Raw genomic sequence first — 16,098 nt, 5'->3', positions numbered from 1 at the left:
TCTGAGGTTGAGTTCAATCACAAAAAATAGCAGTAACAACAAATTTCAATTGGTTAAATATAGAAACACAGTAAAGCAAGGAAGGAACAATGAGCAGATAACAAAAAACCAAATTATTTTCCTTAGCTATAATAGGAGAAAGAGGCTTCACATGTTATCTACAGGGTGTCACAAGATCAAACCACAAAAGCTGAGCTTTGAGACAGTTACACTCCCTCCCCAGAAAAATTGTTTTTCTTTTGTGTTTTCAGCAGTGGAGACTAAACAAATACCAGGCTGGAAATACTCTTCATAGCAAAACTTTAGAATATATGTTTTCAATTGTGATGTCAGTACACAGCACTGACAAAATGAACAACCAACTATTAGGACGTGGTGAGTTGTGAAATTAAGATGGAAAACAGGGTGACAAGAGATCTTTATATTTTGCAGAGGTAGTAACCATTTTGCATTTAGGGAAGTTGTGAAGGTGGAAAAAGTCGAGTGCATGGAATGTACGTGCTAAAGAGTGTTTTGTTGATGTGGTCTCGAGTTTCAGTTGTCAACCTTCTGAGTTGAGGTTCACAAGGAAGACCAGGTTCTGAAACAGGGATGTGGAAAACAGACAGAAAGTCCTGTGCACTGTCAAAACAGGACTGAGACAGGAGGGACACATAGGTACAAAGCAGCAACAAACTGTGGGAAGTACAGGGACACACTGGCTGTGCACAATGAGCTTTCTGCACTTGAAAATGGAGATTGGGAAATTGCAATTTTCTAATATTTCTCTCTCCTTCCTTGGCATTTTTGGCAGATCTGATAATGGCAAGAATTTTCCAGTTTCAAAGGAGGTCCTGGTAGGAGACCAGTATCTCAGCAAGGCCTGAGGGAAAACTTTCTGGGCTGCTGTAAAGGAGCTCTGTATCAGAGCCTCTATAGAGAGTACAGGAATGTACCAGCACATTCCATGACTCTGCACTGTTAAGGAAGCTCCTGGTAGCCTGGAAGCAGAAGATGTAAGTTCAAATCTACCAACCTCTCCTCTGGAGTGAAGCTTAAGCTAAGAATAATGCAGCCCTGGGCTGTACAGTCCAAAGCTTTATTTTAAAGGCTAACCAGGACCACAGGAAACTTACAGCACAAGTTGTTGGAAGAGTCAAAGCATGGGGAGAACAACTGCTTCATGGACACTGTCATTCCTCAAAACGGAGAGGAATAAACTGCAGCAGTCTCAGCCACTCCTTGAGACATCCTTCTGGTTGGATTTGGTTTGGCTTGCAGCACTGCCTTTAAGGAAAGGCTTTCCCTCACTGTTTCCCTGGGTAGCTTACTGGAGACAGCACCAGTCTGGGAATCTCATATTCCCAAGGTCTTGTACAGGGGAAACACCTGGCCTGAGCAGGATGGAAGAATGAATGACAGAGAAAAAAGCGTCCAGACCCAGAGTCAGGGTCCAACGTGGCGTAACAATACATGATAATGCACATATTTTATGGGGAAAGAGCAGTGCCTTGAGGGAGCCTAGTTCAAAATAGGCAACTTGGATACAAAAGGGGATACAGGAAAAAGAACAATGAAAGTAGTTGTGAGAAAACAAGACCAAAGAATATGAAGAAACCATAAGAACGCAGAACAGAGGTAGTGAACAAAAGCAGTCAAGTGAAGAGGCATTGGCTATGCAAACATACGAAGATCTGAAATATCTGAGCTTATTGGATGAAATAAAATTTCCTTGTTTTCCAATTGCCTGCACTGCAAAGCAATCCAGGAACAACATATTACTAAGTGTCCTTAACACAGTATTTGTTGTGACTGCACTATGTCTGTAAGCACAGAACAAAGTGACCAGTAGCTCATTCATTTCCAAGAAATGTATAATAAAATTGAAGAGAAGGAAAAAAGAGAAAGAAAAAAAAAAAGGCAAACTTCTTTCCCAGATCTCAGGGTTGGTTTCAGTGCAAAAAATTAAATTACCTGTTAATTCATCACACAAAATGTGAAATGGCTATCCTAGTTTTCAGTTGAACAATTATACTCCAATCCAATTGTTAAAGTACTCAAAAATCAATTCTATCCTGAGGCTTTTTTGTTATTATTTTATAGGAGAAATGTTCAAGTCTTCTGCTTTGGCTTTTACTCACTTTGATTGCTTATGAAAATCCCATATTTCGTTTGCAAGAATGGTTCAACAAATCTAAAGGATAGTCACAGTCATATGGAAGGAAAGGGAAAGCAAAAACAAACAAAAGAGAAAAAATAACTAGTAAAAATCTTGAAAAAGATAATAAAAATATTAGGAAGAAATATTACGATAATTTTTTCTTTTGGAAAACATTTAACTTTCAAAAAGTCTGTTAGACAGCAGTTACTGATTCTCCTAGTGCAAGTCAGGTGACAAAACAAGCTTAACTAGAAAAAAACAAATGCTATAAAGGCTTAACAATGGACAGCTAAGAAAACATCATAGATGCAAAATTAGGCAGTCTGCATGCCTTGGAAATTCTCATCACCTCCCTGTTATCTCTCTAACTAAAGAGGTGCAAATCCAGTCAGATTTTCCATATGGTAAACTGGGAGCTGAGAAACACTGACAATCTTAAGCAACAGTCTTCCACTGTGGGACACATGGCAGTGACTCTCTCTTATCCATATTTCAAAAGGCCTGGGAAGGACCGTCATAACCTTTCAATATGTGCTTGAACTGAAGCAGATCTACATGCTCAAGCTTACTTTCCTGCACAGAGTTAAATGAGCCAGGCACACTTACAGAGCTTGCTACTCTAAAGCAGCAAGAATACATCCCAAACATAGTCTGGATGTCAGTAAATTGGTTGCAAGGTCTGTGTCTGTCTACACATGAATACATGGCAGATACACCTTCAGCCCCTCCCTCCCACACTCCTCCTTGCCCAGTCTGCCAAATGGGACTTCAGCCTCATAACTCTATACTCAGCATTTTGCTGCTACCTTCTACCTCCTCACCTTTATAGTCTCACTAAAGTCTGGCATTTTCCTCATATTCATAATCTGATTACCCAAATTCCAGAAAAGAAGTTAAATGGTTTTGGTAAGTTTAATTTCTGCACATAATAAAAGGCAGGAGTTATGTGCCACGCTATGTGTTATGTTAGGTCAAGGTTAAGCACAGCACTTTAAAGAAGGTGCACCACTCAGGGAAACTATTGGTAACCTGGCAAGGATGCTCTGAGAACACATAATCTGAAAAATTTGAAGACTTTATTGTTGGATATTTAACGTATATAACAAACCTATTATTATATTACTATTTCTTTATCTGATACAGAAAAGTGGAAAAAACCAACTCGGCCCTATTTTAAGTTTATAACATTATATATGCAGCTAAATGCATGTATTTCTGTGTAAGAATTAAGCCAGAGTCCTTCTTTCTTGCACAAGTTAAAGACAGGACCTATAGTAGTTATTTATTAAACTGTCTGACCTTGCTAAATGCAGTTAGGTTAACATCCCATTAATCACCTGTCATTATACCTGCTACCCAGCAGAACAGAGTTTCCTGAAGAAGATGCCAGAGATACCTTATTGCGACTTTGACTTTCTCTCAGAATCACACTTCTGCAAAGAACAGACAGAATTATAATAACCTGTGTCTATTGCTTCCATTATGCTGACTGGAAAAATGAACACAGAAAAATGCTTTTGAAATCCCATTGAAGAGATTGAGCCTAGAAGACCTAAAAATTCTGCAAGCCCGCATCAACGGGTATTCTGAGTGAAGTGAAAGGACAAATAGTAGCTGATTATTTGTTTGCTACAAAAAATTAAGAGATCCCAAAGTTTGACAGAATTACTTCTCCTTACCTGCATTTTTTCAATCATCTCAAACAAGTCCGCAGTCTGTGAAAAGGGAAAGACAACAGGGAAAAGTAATTTGACATTTGCAGAAGCTAACATTATCTTCTGGTGACTCAGATACTGAAGAAGCCAACAGTTCCTTCCATATAACAAAGGAACTACTTGTTTGCTGAAGACATGATGGAATTGTTCTTCCGTAATTGGCAGCATGGACAAAACAAGTGGCCAAATTGTCTTCAGTCTGTGTTGCAAAAGCTTGACCTGAAGCCCGGTCAGTTAGGTATCAGGAATTTCTCTATTTCAATAGGTCAGATTGACTTGACACAGTATGGCATAAGAACTGATCAAATTAGCAAGTTTAGGATTCTCACAGAAGGAGGCAACTATAGCTGTAAGACATGCATGCACACGAGCTTGATTTCAGTCATTTCTTCAGCACACGTAACTTCTGCTCAAAGCACACACCAACCCTGGGCCAAACATGGTCTGCTTTTACCTTGTTGGGGACAGCAGGAGTGAGGACACATGGAAAGCCTTCAGGGGGAGAGTCTATAACATCACTGAAACCCTGCACTGCCTCCTCAGACCTCCTGCAAGAGACAGAGGCAGAAAAGGAAAAAAAAGAAGAAAAAGTTAACTCTTAAGAGAATTCAACATGTCAGTGCTTGCCTGCAGTGTCTCCTTTGCCTTCTGCTTACCATTCCTCTCCCCAGGCCATTTCTTGCCTGTAAGGAAGCTGTCATTCCCTGTGAGAATCCCAGAGGCGGCTGAACTTGCAAACATCCTGGATGTAGCAGCAAAAATTTTCTGGCTTCTGACTGCTCTGTCTCTGCTCACATACAATATTTTCCTCACAACTGTCATGTAAGTGCTGAATGATCTTTCTCTGCCAAGTTCCTCTTCCATCATGGATTTGGAGCACAATAAAGACATGTCTCACGAGAAGCTTTGTAATCAGATCTCACAACAGAACCATATCAAAAAGGATGAAAGTAGTTCTGAACCACCACTGAAATCAACTCCTAAAGGACAGCCCCAGCTGCCACAGCCTGGGTATTAGTCTCAAAGACAGGAGCATAACAGAGATGGCACTAGAACAGAACTGGTAACACCCTACAGAGAGGCAGACACAGTTTTGTGTTACCACTGCTGGTACAGCCAGCATGGAGATTAGGTGAGCTTTTGTTTGCACATCTGCTATGGAAAATATGTTATTACTATGGTCCCTGCTGGAGCAGCAGTGTGTACAAACAGAGAAGTGTGTACATTCAAAGAAGAGAAAATAAAAAGCCATACAAACAATATGCTGTAGTTTAGAAGACATACATAGCATTGCCCACGGCACTACAGACAGTCTCACTGCCAGCTGCACCTCTCCTACTGTTACTTAATAAACATTCCATGCCACTCACAGTTTTTACTAGCAGTCACAAACTGAGGTTAAGCCATGGTGAAGGCCACATAGGTGAGGCTGGGAACTAAGCACAGGTTTACAAGAGACAGGACTCATTTACTTTGTAATGCAATCATGAATGTGATTTTTATGTGGTCATAGAATCACAGAAGGGTTTGGGTTGGAAGCAAACTTAAAGATCATCTAGTTCCAACCCCTCTGCCAGATGTCACCTACTACATCAGATCGCTCAGGGCCCCATCCAACCTGGTCTTGAACACTTCCAGAGATGGGCCATCCACAGCTTCTCTGGTCAACTTGTTCCAACGCGTCGCTATCCTCTGAGTAAAGAATTTCTTCCTAACATGTAATATAAATCTCTTTTCTTTTAGTTTAAAACTGTTCCCCCTTGTCCTGTCACTACCTGCCCGGGAAAAAGTCGCTCTTCCTTTTTAATAAGCCCTTCTTAAGTACTAGAAGGAAGGTCTGCCCTGGTCCTTCTTTTCTCCATGCTGAACAACCCCAGCTCTCTCAGCCTGTATTTGTAGGAGAGGAGCTCCAGCCCTCAGATCATATTTGTGGCCTCCTCTAGACCTACTCTAACAGGTCCACATCTCTCTTGTGCTGGGGATCCCAGAGCTGGGTGAAGTATTCCACGTGGGGTCTCACAATAGCAGAGTAGAGAGGGAAAATCACCTCTCTCAACCTGCTGGCCACTCCTCTCCTGATGCAGCCCAGCATATGTTTGGCTTTCTGGGCTGTAAGCACACTCTGCAGGCTCAGGTCTAGCTTTTCCTCTACCAGAACCCCCAAGTCCTTCTCCACAGGGCTGCTCTCAATGAGTTAATCTCCCAGTCTGTGCCCATGTCTGGGATTGCTCTGAACCAGGTGCAGCACACTGCACTTGGACTTGTTGAACTTCACGAGATTCTCACAGGACCACTCGTCAAGCTTGTCCAGGTCCCTCTGGATGGTCCCTTCTTCTGTTGTGTCAACCACACCCCTCAGCTCTGTGTCATCTGCAGACTTGCTGAGGGTGCACTCAGTCCCACTGTCTATGTCATTGATAAGAGATATTACAGATCACCAGTCCCAAGACAGAGCTCGAGAGACACCATTCATCACTGGCCATACAACCATCACACAATACATATAATAATCCTATAATGCAATCAAGAATTGCTGTCCTGTAGCTATCAGATGCACGACTGCTACTGCTTCCATGCTGAGACTGGTCATGCAGACCCTTGCTTTGAAAGCAGTGGCTACACTCCCTCTTGTACGGAGGTACAACATATTTCTGTAATCTTGAAACTACTCTATCACAAGCTCTTAGAATCATAACGCTCACCAGTTCTCTGACAATTCACAGTTCATTCTAGTGGCCCAATGGCATCATGTAACTTGCATATAGGCTCCTCCACACAAAGTAACACAATGCTTCCATCCCACAGTTTTCTCCTGAAATTCGAATGAGAGAGATCTGTGTAATGCACCTAGAAATTAATGCCATAAAATACCTGGGAGGGAAGATGTAGGAGTTAGTCTTGAAAACCTAAAATAAATATTTAAATAGTTTGATGGCAAATGTAATTTAAATTAATATTAATACTATACTAATACATGCTTTATTTATCATCTTATTCATTTACTTGAAGAATGTTTGGGATGAGCAAAATTTATGTCCAAGGCAGTAGATGAAACATTTTCACTGTCTCTTAAGTTTCTGTTCTGTGAGCCCTAAAAAGGTAAGAGCTTAATTTGATAAATTCTTGTTTTCAGAAAGAAGTGTAACAATAGAACCTTTTGTGCAACTGGATGTCCTGGGGCCTTGTTGCATGCTAGTGTTTTCTTTGGCATGTCGCTGAGCTGAATGCTGAATCATTCAGAGGAGTTAAATACACACCTGCATCACGGAAATCTGGCGGTTCCTACATGAGGTCAGTGTGGCCAGTCCTGCCCCTGTCCTCTCACCATGAATTCATCTCAACACTTTGGACTGACTGGAAAACTTTGGGCAGAAACTGTTCCTTACCACTGAATCCTAGTACAGTTCTATTGTCCAGCTGAGTCCAGAAGATGCCAAATTCATCAGTCTTACCATACATTTAGAGATGTTCACAATTCTGTAATTATCCCAAATTAGGAATATGCCTCGGGCCTTTAAAAATCCTAGAGAATACCTTAGATTTCACATTATCTTTAATAAAATATCACAAAAAATTGGGGCTATTATAATTATTGCTTTAAAGTCCACATTCAGTTTCTGGAATTTTTAATTTCTGGAACGAAATGCACTAGACTGTATTACAGAAAGGGAACATACTTCTTTTAAAATTGGGACTTCAAACTCTTTGATCCCAGAAAAGAAGAGCATCATCCTTCTGAAAAAGGAAACAAATTCTGCAGATTGGGAGAGGAATATTTATGTGCAAATGTATACTTGCTGAAGCTTTATTCTTAGGACACGGCAACAAGGGGAAGCATAAGGCCTAGAAAATGCAGAAGGCTAAATTGGGATTTTACTATTGACAGTAGCCAGTGCATTAATTTCAATGAGGCAGTCAAACTAAATGTAGGCAATGCTGATCCACTGATAAATTCCACTCTCAATTCTGAAATGGAACAAGAAGAACCTGTGCAGATCTCTAAGCCACTACAACTCTTCTCACGCCTTCTATTCCTGTCTTGCAGCATCGTCTGCTATTTCAGTCACGGGATCTCTCTACCCAGCTTCCAAAATCATTGCTATCTGCTGTAGCTGAGCCAGTTCAATAACATAGTCAATGCAAATATTTGCTCTAAGAAAAACACAAATTGGACAGAATTTCATACATTCTTTCATAAATATTCCAGAGCACACGGGGTTTTGCTGAACTCTAAAAGACAAGTGCCCCAAATCCTCAGGTAAGTGTTTTCCTGAAAGTTCACAGGGAAGCAGGTGTATAGCTGTTGTAAATACTTTTGCTAATCTGGTAGCCTTCCAATAGGAGAAACACCACAGCATGATTTGCAGCTATCTATGGAACAACAATCAGTATAATAACTGGTGTCCCAGCCTGATAAGAGTTTCTTGCAGGGAGACACTAATACATTTTTTAAATCCTTCACTAGAAGGGACAGGCAATTCTAAAGAACTGAAGGTAATGTGAGAGAAGAACAGGCCTGAAATGCTCGTAATGAAAATTCTGGACAACCACTTCTCTTGAGCAACACCTTCTGTTGTTTCACTCCCTTGTTCCTGCCTTAGAGAGATGCGTTTGCTTTACCAAATACAATTGTTAGGTATTTGGTGGAGACAGCTGAAAACATGACACGAATAGCCCTACTCTCAGAACACCTGTACAGCTTTGAACTTTGCTTACACATAGATTCCTCGAACTCAAGAGAATTAATTACTGAAGCAGAGCTAGGAAAAGGAAGCAACCACTACAGATGAAAGGCGTTTTGCTCTCAGCTGGTCACAAACTTTTTGCCCACAGACTTTGACTTCCAGTAAGGAACCTCTCTTCCACCCGAACTCCTCTCTGGCTCTCTCCCGTGGAGGCCGCCGCTCCCATTCGTGGGCAGCCTGTGCTAAGGACTTTGTGCACCCACAAAGAGGTGGGCAGAGTACCGGGAGGGCCTGGAGAACCCTGCCAGCTCTTCCTGCCTGCCAGGTACTGCCCTACGGGGCAAGAGAAAGGAGAACTCCAGAGAGAAACTAATCTTAATTGAGAAGTCCCAGTCGGAGAGATCCCCCACTCCCACGACGGCAGAAGAAAGCCCGCCGAGCCTCCCTCATTCCCTCCCGGGAGAGGAGCACCCGATTCCGCCCCGTGGCCCGCCTCCCCCGGCCGGAGCGGGGCCGGGAGGGACGGAGGGAGGGAGCGAGGGCCGGGCCCACAGCCAGAGCCGGACCTGCTGGCTGGGTACGGCCATCGCCTTCTCCCCTCCCCGGCTCTCCGCCCTTCCAGCCAACCCGCGAGGACTCTTCCTGCTGCTCCAGCACTGCGCTCCAAACGCCGGCAGCCGCTGCCCTCCCCCGTCCCCGGGCTGCCCGGGAAAGGCAGGGCCCCAGGCCCCGCGGCCGCCGGCACCGGCACCGGTCCCGGTACCTACCCTCCGCTGGCTCCGGCAGGGAAGCCGTGCTCCCGGGAAAACATGCTGGACTGCTCCGCTGAGTCAGCTCCCGGGTTCCCTCCTCGGGAGCCTGCTCTCCCCCGGCCTCGCCATGAAGAAGGGCACAGGCTGCCTGCCGGCCCCCTGCGAAGCCGCGGCTCCCGCCCCCACCCCTCCTCTTCCTCCCGGGCCGGGATTCACCGGATAGACAGGAAAGGGACCGGCACGGCCGGGACCGGGCCCGGCAGGCAGCGGCTCTGGAGAGGACGGAGGGGAGGAGGAGGAGGAGGAGGAGGAGGGATGGAAGAAGAGGAGACAAGGGGGGATGGGGTGATGACTTCTGCCCCTCCTCCGCTGTGGCAGAGCGGTTCCCCCTGGAGCCCCCCGTTTTGGGAGCCCATGGATGGCGCACAGCATGCAGGAGCAGCTGGTGGGACAGCCGGGCCAGGGACGCTGCTCTCCGGGCTGTCCGTGAGGGTAGCACAGCCACAGCCTGGACAGGGACAGCAGAGCCGTCCCTTGTTCAACTCTGCTGTAGAACAAGATCATATCTCCAGGCTCTCAGTGTCCAGTGAGGAAAGTGAGCATCAAAGCAGTTCTCCAGAAATCCCCATTCTCTTCAAGGGAAGGCTAGGAAGATACTAAACCCACTAAATCCAAATCCTTGGCATTTGGAGCTGACCTACATCAAGTACCACAGAGATTTGGCTCTGCACCCCTTATGAAATAGCTCCCTGATCCAACGTGAAAACTAGGGAAGCTCAAATTTTCAGGGGTCACAAACCCCTTGACCACATGTATTTGCATTGACTCATCAACAGATCATCATTCCTGACAAAAAAACTGAGCATGAGAAGATGGTCTGTCATAGCAAGAATATGCATGTACCTGTGTTTAAATGAGAACACGGAGTTCTTCTGGACACGTATTTTTTCCTGTGCTTGTCAGTTTCATTCCACAGGATGATGTCATGTTTTCTCTTTGCATCAAGACCTAAAAAAGCAGCAGCTACAACCTTACGCCAAATGTCAGCCTCGCACCGGGTTTGTTCTAACTCATGAAGGGGACATAAGGAAACACAGAACAGGAGACAGAATTTGCCAGAAAGCTAGAAAGATGCAAAAGAAGAGTGCAAACAGTATGCAGACAGACCAGACAGAAAATATGAGATAGCAGATAGAGATGGAGAAGAAAATGAAAATGCAGAGAGCAAGGAGTTATATCAAAGTTTTAGGGATGAATGCAGCATTTTTATCATAATGCTTCCTATAAACTGTACTCATGAAAGACCTGCATAGAAATGATTATGAGGACTCCAAGGGTCTGTGGGTGGGCAAAGAGACTATAAGGAGCAAGGAATCAAAATAGGTCACAACTTTGAATGGACAAAGAAAGGGCTCGCTTGCTGTTTTTAGTAACTTGCATGAAGTCCAGGTGACTCAATTTCCTCTTGTCTACCTCTTTTAATTCCCCAGAAGATCTGATGCTGGAGCATGGGCCAATTAATACATCCTCACTCCAACCCAAATGCCTCACAGATGGGCCCAGGGCACTGAATACAGCAGCTGCCCTCTGAGCAAGCAGGTCTTACTCATTCACCTGAATCTCTGAGCAGAGATGTGACTGGACCAAGGCAAAGAGCCAAGCTTGCCATTTCTGCTGCATCTAGGAAGGAGGAAGAGACATTATTTTTTGCTGTTAGAGAGAGCTGCCAGCAGTAACTACTGCGCTCCCCCATCTCAGGGTCATTATCAGCAGCACTATCAAGCCTGGCCATGGTGAAATCAAAGCATACAGAGAGGCTCAGGTCTTTCTGCCATTCTTATTCTTCGGCAGCTTGCCACGACAGACAAGAGCCAACTTTGTTCACATACAAAACCACACTGAGCTCAGCTTTCATTTAACTGTCTCACAGCTTTACCTAACCTTCTGTCTAACTCCAGTTGTGTACAAAGCCCTCAACATGCATAAGCAAAACAGCAAACAATTATTAAATACCCTAATTGCTGCTCTAATTAGCCTCCTTTAGCAATAACAATATGAATAAATCATATGTAAGCAAATCACAGGACCCCTTTCTGTTCCTCAACTTACAATCGAGGTAACGACTGTTACTATTTACCCTGCTGATGCAAAAATATCACCTAATGTAAGCCTGGAGTTGTACTAAGTAGAATCAGCTCCTATTGATACTTGCATTCTTATATGACTAATCCAGTGTACTCACAGTCTCAGATTTTAATCCCTATATGTGTCCATACTTGCATAGATCATGATGCATTTTATAGTTATTGCATGTTTCAGGGACTGGCATATAAGTTTTTGTTCTTTCAGGTATCCTTGTAGGCACGTTAATATACGTATCACAGTAATTGGTGTCTATACCTTTTGCTATGTATTTTCCCAAATTTTGTTAGCAGATTTTTTCCATGCATTTAATTTTATTAGCATTTTATCTTGCTCTTAAGTCTGTGTTAGCTGTAACACAGAAACTGGTCCCTGCAATTCTGTTAATTGAGTCATTGTAAGAACATCAGCAGCTCCATGGAAGCTGCGCAGTACCACATAAACACAGCAGTATATCCTTCAAGGGTAAACTCTTCAGGGCAAAACCTGTAATTTTTTAAGTTTTATTTCAATATTACACAAACTCATAGCTGCATCCACAGACAGAAACATACATGTTTTCACATCAGCTGTTTCCACAGATCTGTGCACACAGCTTCTAAATATAGCACCGGGTGTGCACAGACAGCACCTCCCGCAGTGCACTTGGACTCCTCATTTTATGTCCAGGACTGACATAATCAGGGTGGGATTCCTTTGAGTCTGGGCAGACCCTGTTTCATGCCCCTCTATCCCTTTAGTTTGTTTCATTTCTTACACAGACATCCGCTCTCCCCACCTCCACTCTCCCTTTCTCTCTCTGCAACTGCTTCTCTACACAATGCAGAATAGCACAATGTCTTTTAAAAAGCACACAGACACTTTCCCTAATGAGACTGAAACTGCCCCAAACTCTATCCATTAGACAACGCCACGTAAGCAGCAGAGAAGATCTGGATCAACCCTCCCCCACCTATCTTTGCTCCCATTCCTTCTAGATGCAAAATATTTTTAATTGGCATTGCAAGCAAGATGAGAATAAAAGCAGCTAAGCTGTTCATCCCCTACCTGAGCAAGGATCTCTCATCCCCAGCTGGTGAGCAGATGGAGACAGGGAACCCAGCTGCTCTCCTTTCCTTGCCCTATCAATTATTCACGTAGGTTGCAGTGTCCTCCCTCTCCCTCCCTCCCTCCCTTTCTCTTCCGCTGCCCCCACCTGCAGCTGAATGGAGATCGAGCAGGTCGGTGCTGTCACACTTGAAACTAGAGATCATTGTCGACTGAACAGCCAGCCTGTGGAGCAGCTGTGCTCTTAAGCAGAGAAGATTTGCCCTGGCAGAAGGGGACAGACTGGCAGCTCCAGAGGTGGAAGACAGGCAGCTCTGTACATCCACATCCTGCTCCCTGTGCTTCTAATCCCAGACCTGCAGGGATGACCTTTACAAATGAGAGAGGGTTTTTGCTTTTTTTTTACCATAGAAAAGCACATTTTTCTAGTCCTCTCAAGTATAATGACAGTTATTTGGTGACAGTGAACTGGGTTATGCGAATTCATGTGTATAAGATCAGAGTAGGAAGGGAAAGTAGAAGACTGGAAAAATCTGAAACCTGATTACGTAGTACTGATGTAGTCCCATAGCAAAGGCACTGGGAGAGGATAATTTAAGGGGACAGGATGACATGGTACTTTCTGTAAATGCTTTTGGAAATCATGAGTCATGAGACGGACCTGTGGGTTGGAATGATTGTTCAGTCACAATTGTTGTTGATAATTAAAGGATTCTTATGTGGTACCAGTCTTCGGCAAAGGTAAAATGAGTTCTGGCAGACCTAGGTCAAGGTGTTTAAAGCATTTTGCCTTTGTAGAGGGCTACTACCCACAACTGGGTGAATGTTCTAGATCTGCCTCACAGCAAAATTAGGTTCAAGTCCCAGGACAAATTAACCACTCCATTTCGCACAGGAGTAACTCACCCTGAATCATCCTGGTCCCATGAGTCTGCTGGGGCACCCTCCTGCTGTGTCATCTCAAACATCACAGTAATTTTTTCTGTCAATTCTTCCCACGACCATAGCTGTGGCAGAATCACCACAAATAAAACCCCCACCACACTAGGATGCTCAAATAGTAGGTCATCAAGGCTTTTCTGCCCTATTTAACTTTTCCCATCTTTTGAAAAAAAATGTCTGCAGGAATTTTACCAGAAGTAGTAAAGAGTTTCCTGAAATTGCATTAAAAATAAAATGCCTAATAGAAAATGTTGGTATTGCAACCACAATTGTGAGTAAAACTCCTGAAAACCAGCAACTCTTTTTAAGAGGGCACTGGGATTGTGTTTAATTATCTTCTTGTTTTCGAAACTCTACAGATCAAGCTTTGTCAAGCATTTCTCCACAATTCTGCAGGCTGGAAATATTTAATTTTAGATAAAGTCATCACCTTTTTGTTTTCATGTGAGCATTGGAACCACCAAGTTCTACAGATGGAACAACAACAAATTTTCCAAAGATTTGTTTTGTGCAGTTGTTCCAGGTCCAAGAACTCTAATTCAGTCTGCTGGAGCACTTACAAGACCCTTCTCTTGTGCTGAATCTTTGATGAGGTTCACTTTGATACCTTTACCTCCTTTGGATCTTTTTTCCCAGTTGACTATTTTAATTAAATTTATAGGAACCTTTTATCCGAAGTAACAGGAAAAAAATTCTCTTTGATATAATTATCAAAGAGATAATTATCAAATTATCAGAACATAATTTTAAGAAAAATCAAATCAACAGATTATCTTTGAGACCTTGATACCCTCATTTTGGTAGAAGGTAACTATTCTGGAAGTTACAAAGGGATAATGTTATACATGCACAGACAGACTGTCTAAAGTGTGCTTTATTTCCAGAAAAGTAGATTAAGAACAAGACATGGTAAAACTCAATAAAAGAAAATCAGCATTGTAAATATTAGAAAAGCAGTCATTTTTGGCTTTTCAGTAAGCAGCAAATATCAATACCTGTGCATCTACCTACAGATATAGGAACATAAATTTACACACTTTTTTCTGAATATTAGACTCACATTTGGACTAATTGTATGACTATTTTGGTATCTTACAATTTAGTATTATTTGTATTATATACAATATACAATTTATATACTATATATATACAATTTATATACTATATATGATTTAGTATTATTAGTATTATATACTCAAAATTAGTATTATTCATAACCTAATCAATACAATTATAACATCCTGCCATTTATACAAATCTTTAAGTCACCCTTAGATTATAAACTGACTGGGTCTTCCCATATGTCTGTAAAGACTGTAGAATAAATTGTTTCCATATAAATACTAACACTTCACATTTCCTTGCCACCTTTATTTGAGTATCTCACAATACATTACTGATATTGGTTCCTGTTATTAGCAGTGTTCCCCATAAGAATAAACTGGCACAGAGATACTGACCCTCACTATCGCCCAGGGTCAGAAAAAGGAAACAGAGCTCTGAGTCCATCAGTACAGTTGTATAAACAGCTTGAGCTGCCTGCATGCCATGCTGACAGAGGAGAGGCCCACTCTGATCAGCCAGTGGATCCAGATGACATCCTGAATGCCAGTGCTGGTGCAATTAAGGGGACTGGAACAAGTGGCCAGTGATGGAAACGGGATATGGCAGGACTCCTTTGCAAGCAACTGAATTTTAAACTGGCCCATGACAGTGCAGCATCAATCTCTCAGCAGAGCCCTTAGATAACAACTCAGTTTATTTTCAAGCTTTGAGCAAAGTTGCCTGCTAGTAAAACTTAATTATATGAGAAATATTTATCAGTTTATCTGTCAGTCAGTACTGTATGAATTGGGGGGATTTTGACAGTATAACTTTGGATATTTATCAACAGGGAAAATTCATTAGGAAGGAAATTATGGGATTACTTGCTGATTTCAGAGATGACTGGAATGGCCACAATTCAGAAAAGATGAAACAGCTCCTCCACAGAAGTGACATCTACGTTCATCACTGTAGGCACAGCAGAAAGACAAGTGACAACATTCAGGTTGCACCAAGGAAAATTTCAGCTGTATTCAAGGAAACTTTTGTTCTTCCTATGAGGTTGATTCAGAACTGAGAAGTGCTGAGAGAGACTGAGTAATATCATTCTTGGAGATCTTCAGAAAATGTATATACAAGGCCCTTCTAGCTTTGAAGTTGACCATTTTGTGCACAGTAATTGACCTAAATGAGACCTTTTCATACTAATTTATTCTATGGTTTTATTCACTGCATGATAGAAAATCCATGGCATAAAGTGTTCAAAAGCTCAAAGTTCATCATTTCAGCGCAATATGTAAGAGCTTCAAGTTCTTCAGTGTATCAGATCGTAACCAAGTCAAAATTCTTCACCAATGTCTTCCACCCAGAAATCAAGTTCTCTAATCATTCAGCAGGTAAAAACTTTCTTGGCATATGTGAAAGTACTTGGATAATCAGAGTTTGTATCATCCAGCAAGTCTTGCCCTGGACATATATCACAGGGATGCAACAAGAGGATAACTCAGGGAGATGGAAAACACAAGATGTGAGGACAGCTCTAGCAGAGGAACGCACTCTAATTAAAGACCATATTTTGCAAACAGTACTGCAGTATCTATATAATAATCATGGTTAAGAGAAAGGACTTA

At 42.6% G+C, this 16,098-nt stretch overlaps 1 protein-coding gene across 25 annotated transcripts in view; it reads right to left on the bottom strand.

Moving 5' to 3' along the window:
* Positions 1-12,775, bottom strand: part of LOC104687152 (rap1 GTPase-activating protein 1) — a 57,625-nt gene extending 44,850 nt beyond the window's left edge. For 4 of the 25 annotated variants that reach the window (XR_005603158.1, XR_005603157.1, XM_039560735.1 and 1 more), the window contains exons 1-3: positions 9,308-9,572; positions 4,310-4,403; positions 3,820-3,855 (exon numbers count right to left, since the gene is read on the bottom strand). Coding sequence is in view for 18 of the 25 variants with exons in the window: in XM_039560735.1 (XP_039416669.1) it covers positions 3,820-3,855; positions 4,310-4,403; positions 9,308-9,351 (174 nt within the window). In the remaining 7 variants the exon portion in view is untranslated. Of the gene's footprint in view, positions 1-3,819; positions 3,856-4,309; positions 4,404-4,511; positions 4,804-6,557; positions 6,668-9,307; positions 9,586-12,481; positions 12,583-12,629 lie in introns of those variants that run through there. The other 21 variants (XR_005603156.1, XR_005603155.1, XR_005603159.1 and 18 more) reach the window with 13 other exon arrangements.
* Positions 12,776-16,098: the final 3,323 nt, after the last annotated feature.

The sequence above is a fragment of the Corvus cornix genome, chromosome 1 (genome assembly GCF_000738735.6).
Source record: "Corvus cornix cornix isolate S_Up_H32 chromosome 1, ASM73873v5, whole genome shotgun sequence".
In the NCBI taxonomy this organism is placed as follows: domain Eukaryota; kingdom Metazoa; phylum Chordata; class Aves; order Passeriformes; family Corvidae; genus Corvus; species Corvus cornix.
Note: the sequence above shows the minus strand (reverse complement) of the source record. Positions and strands in the feature narration are given on the sequence as shown.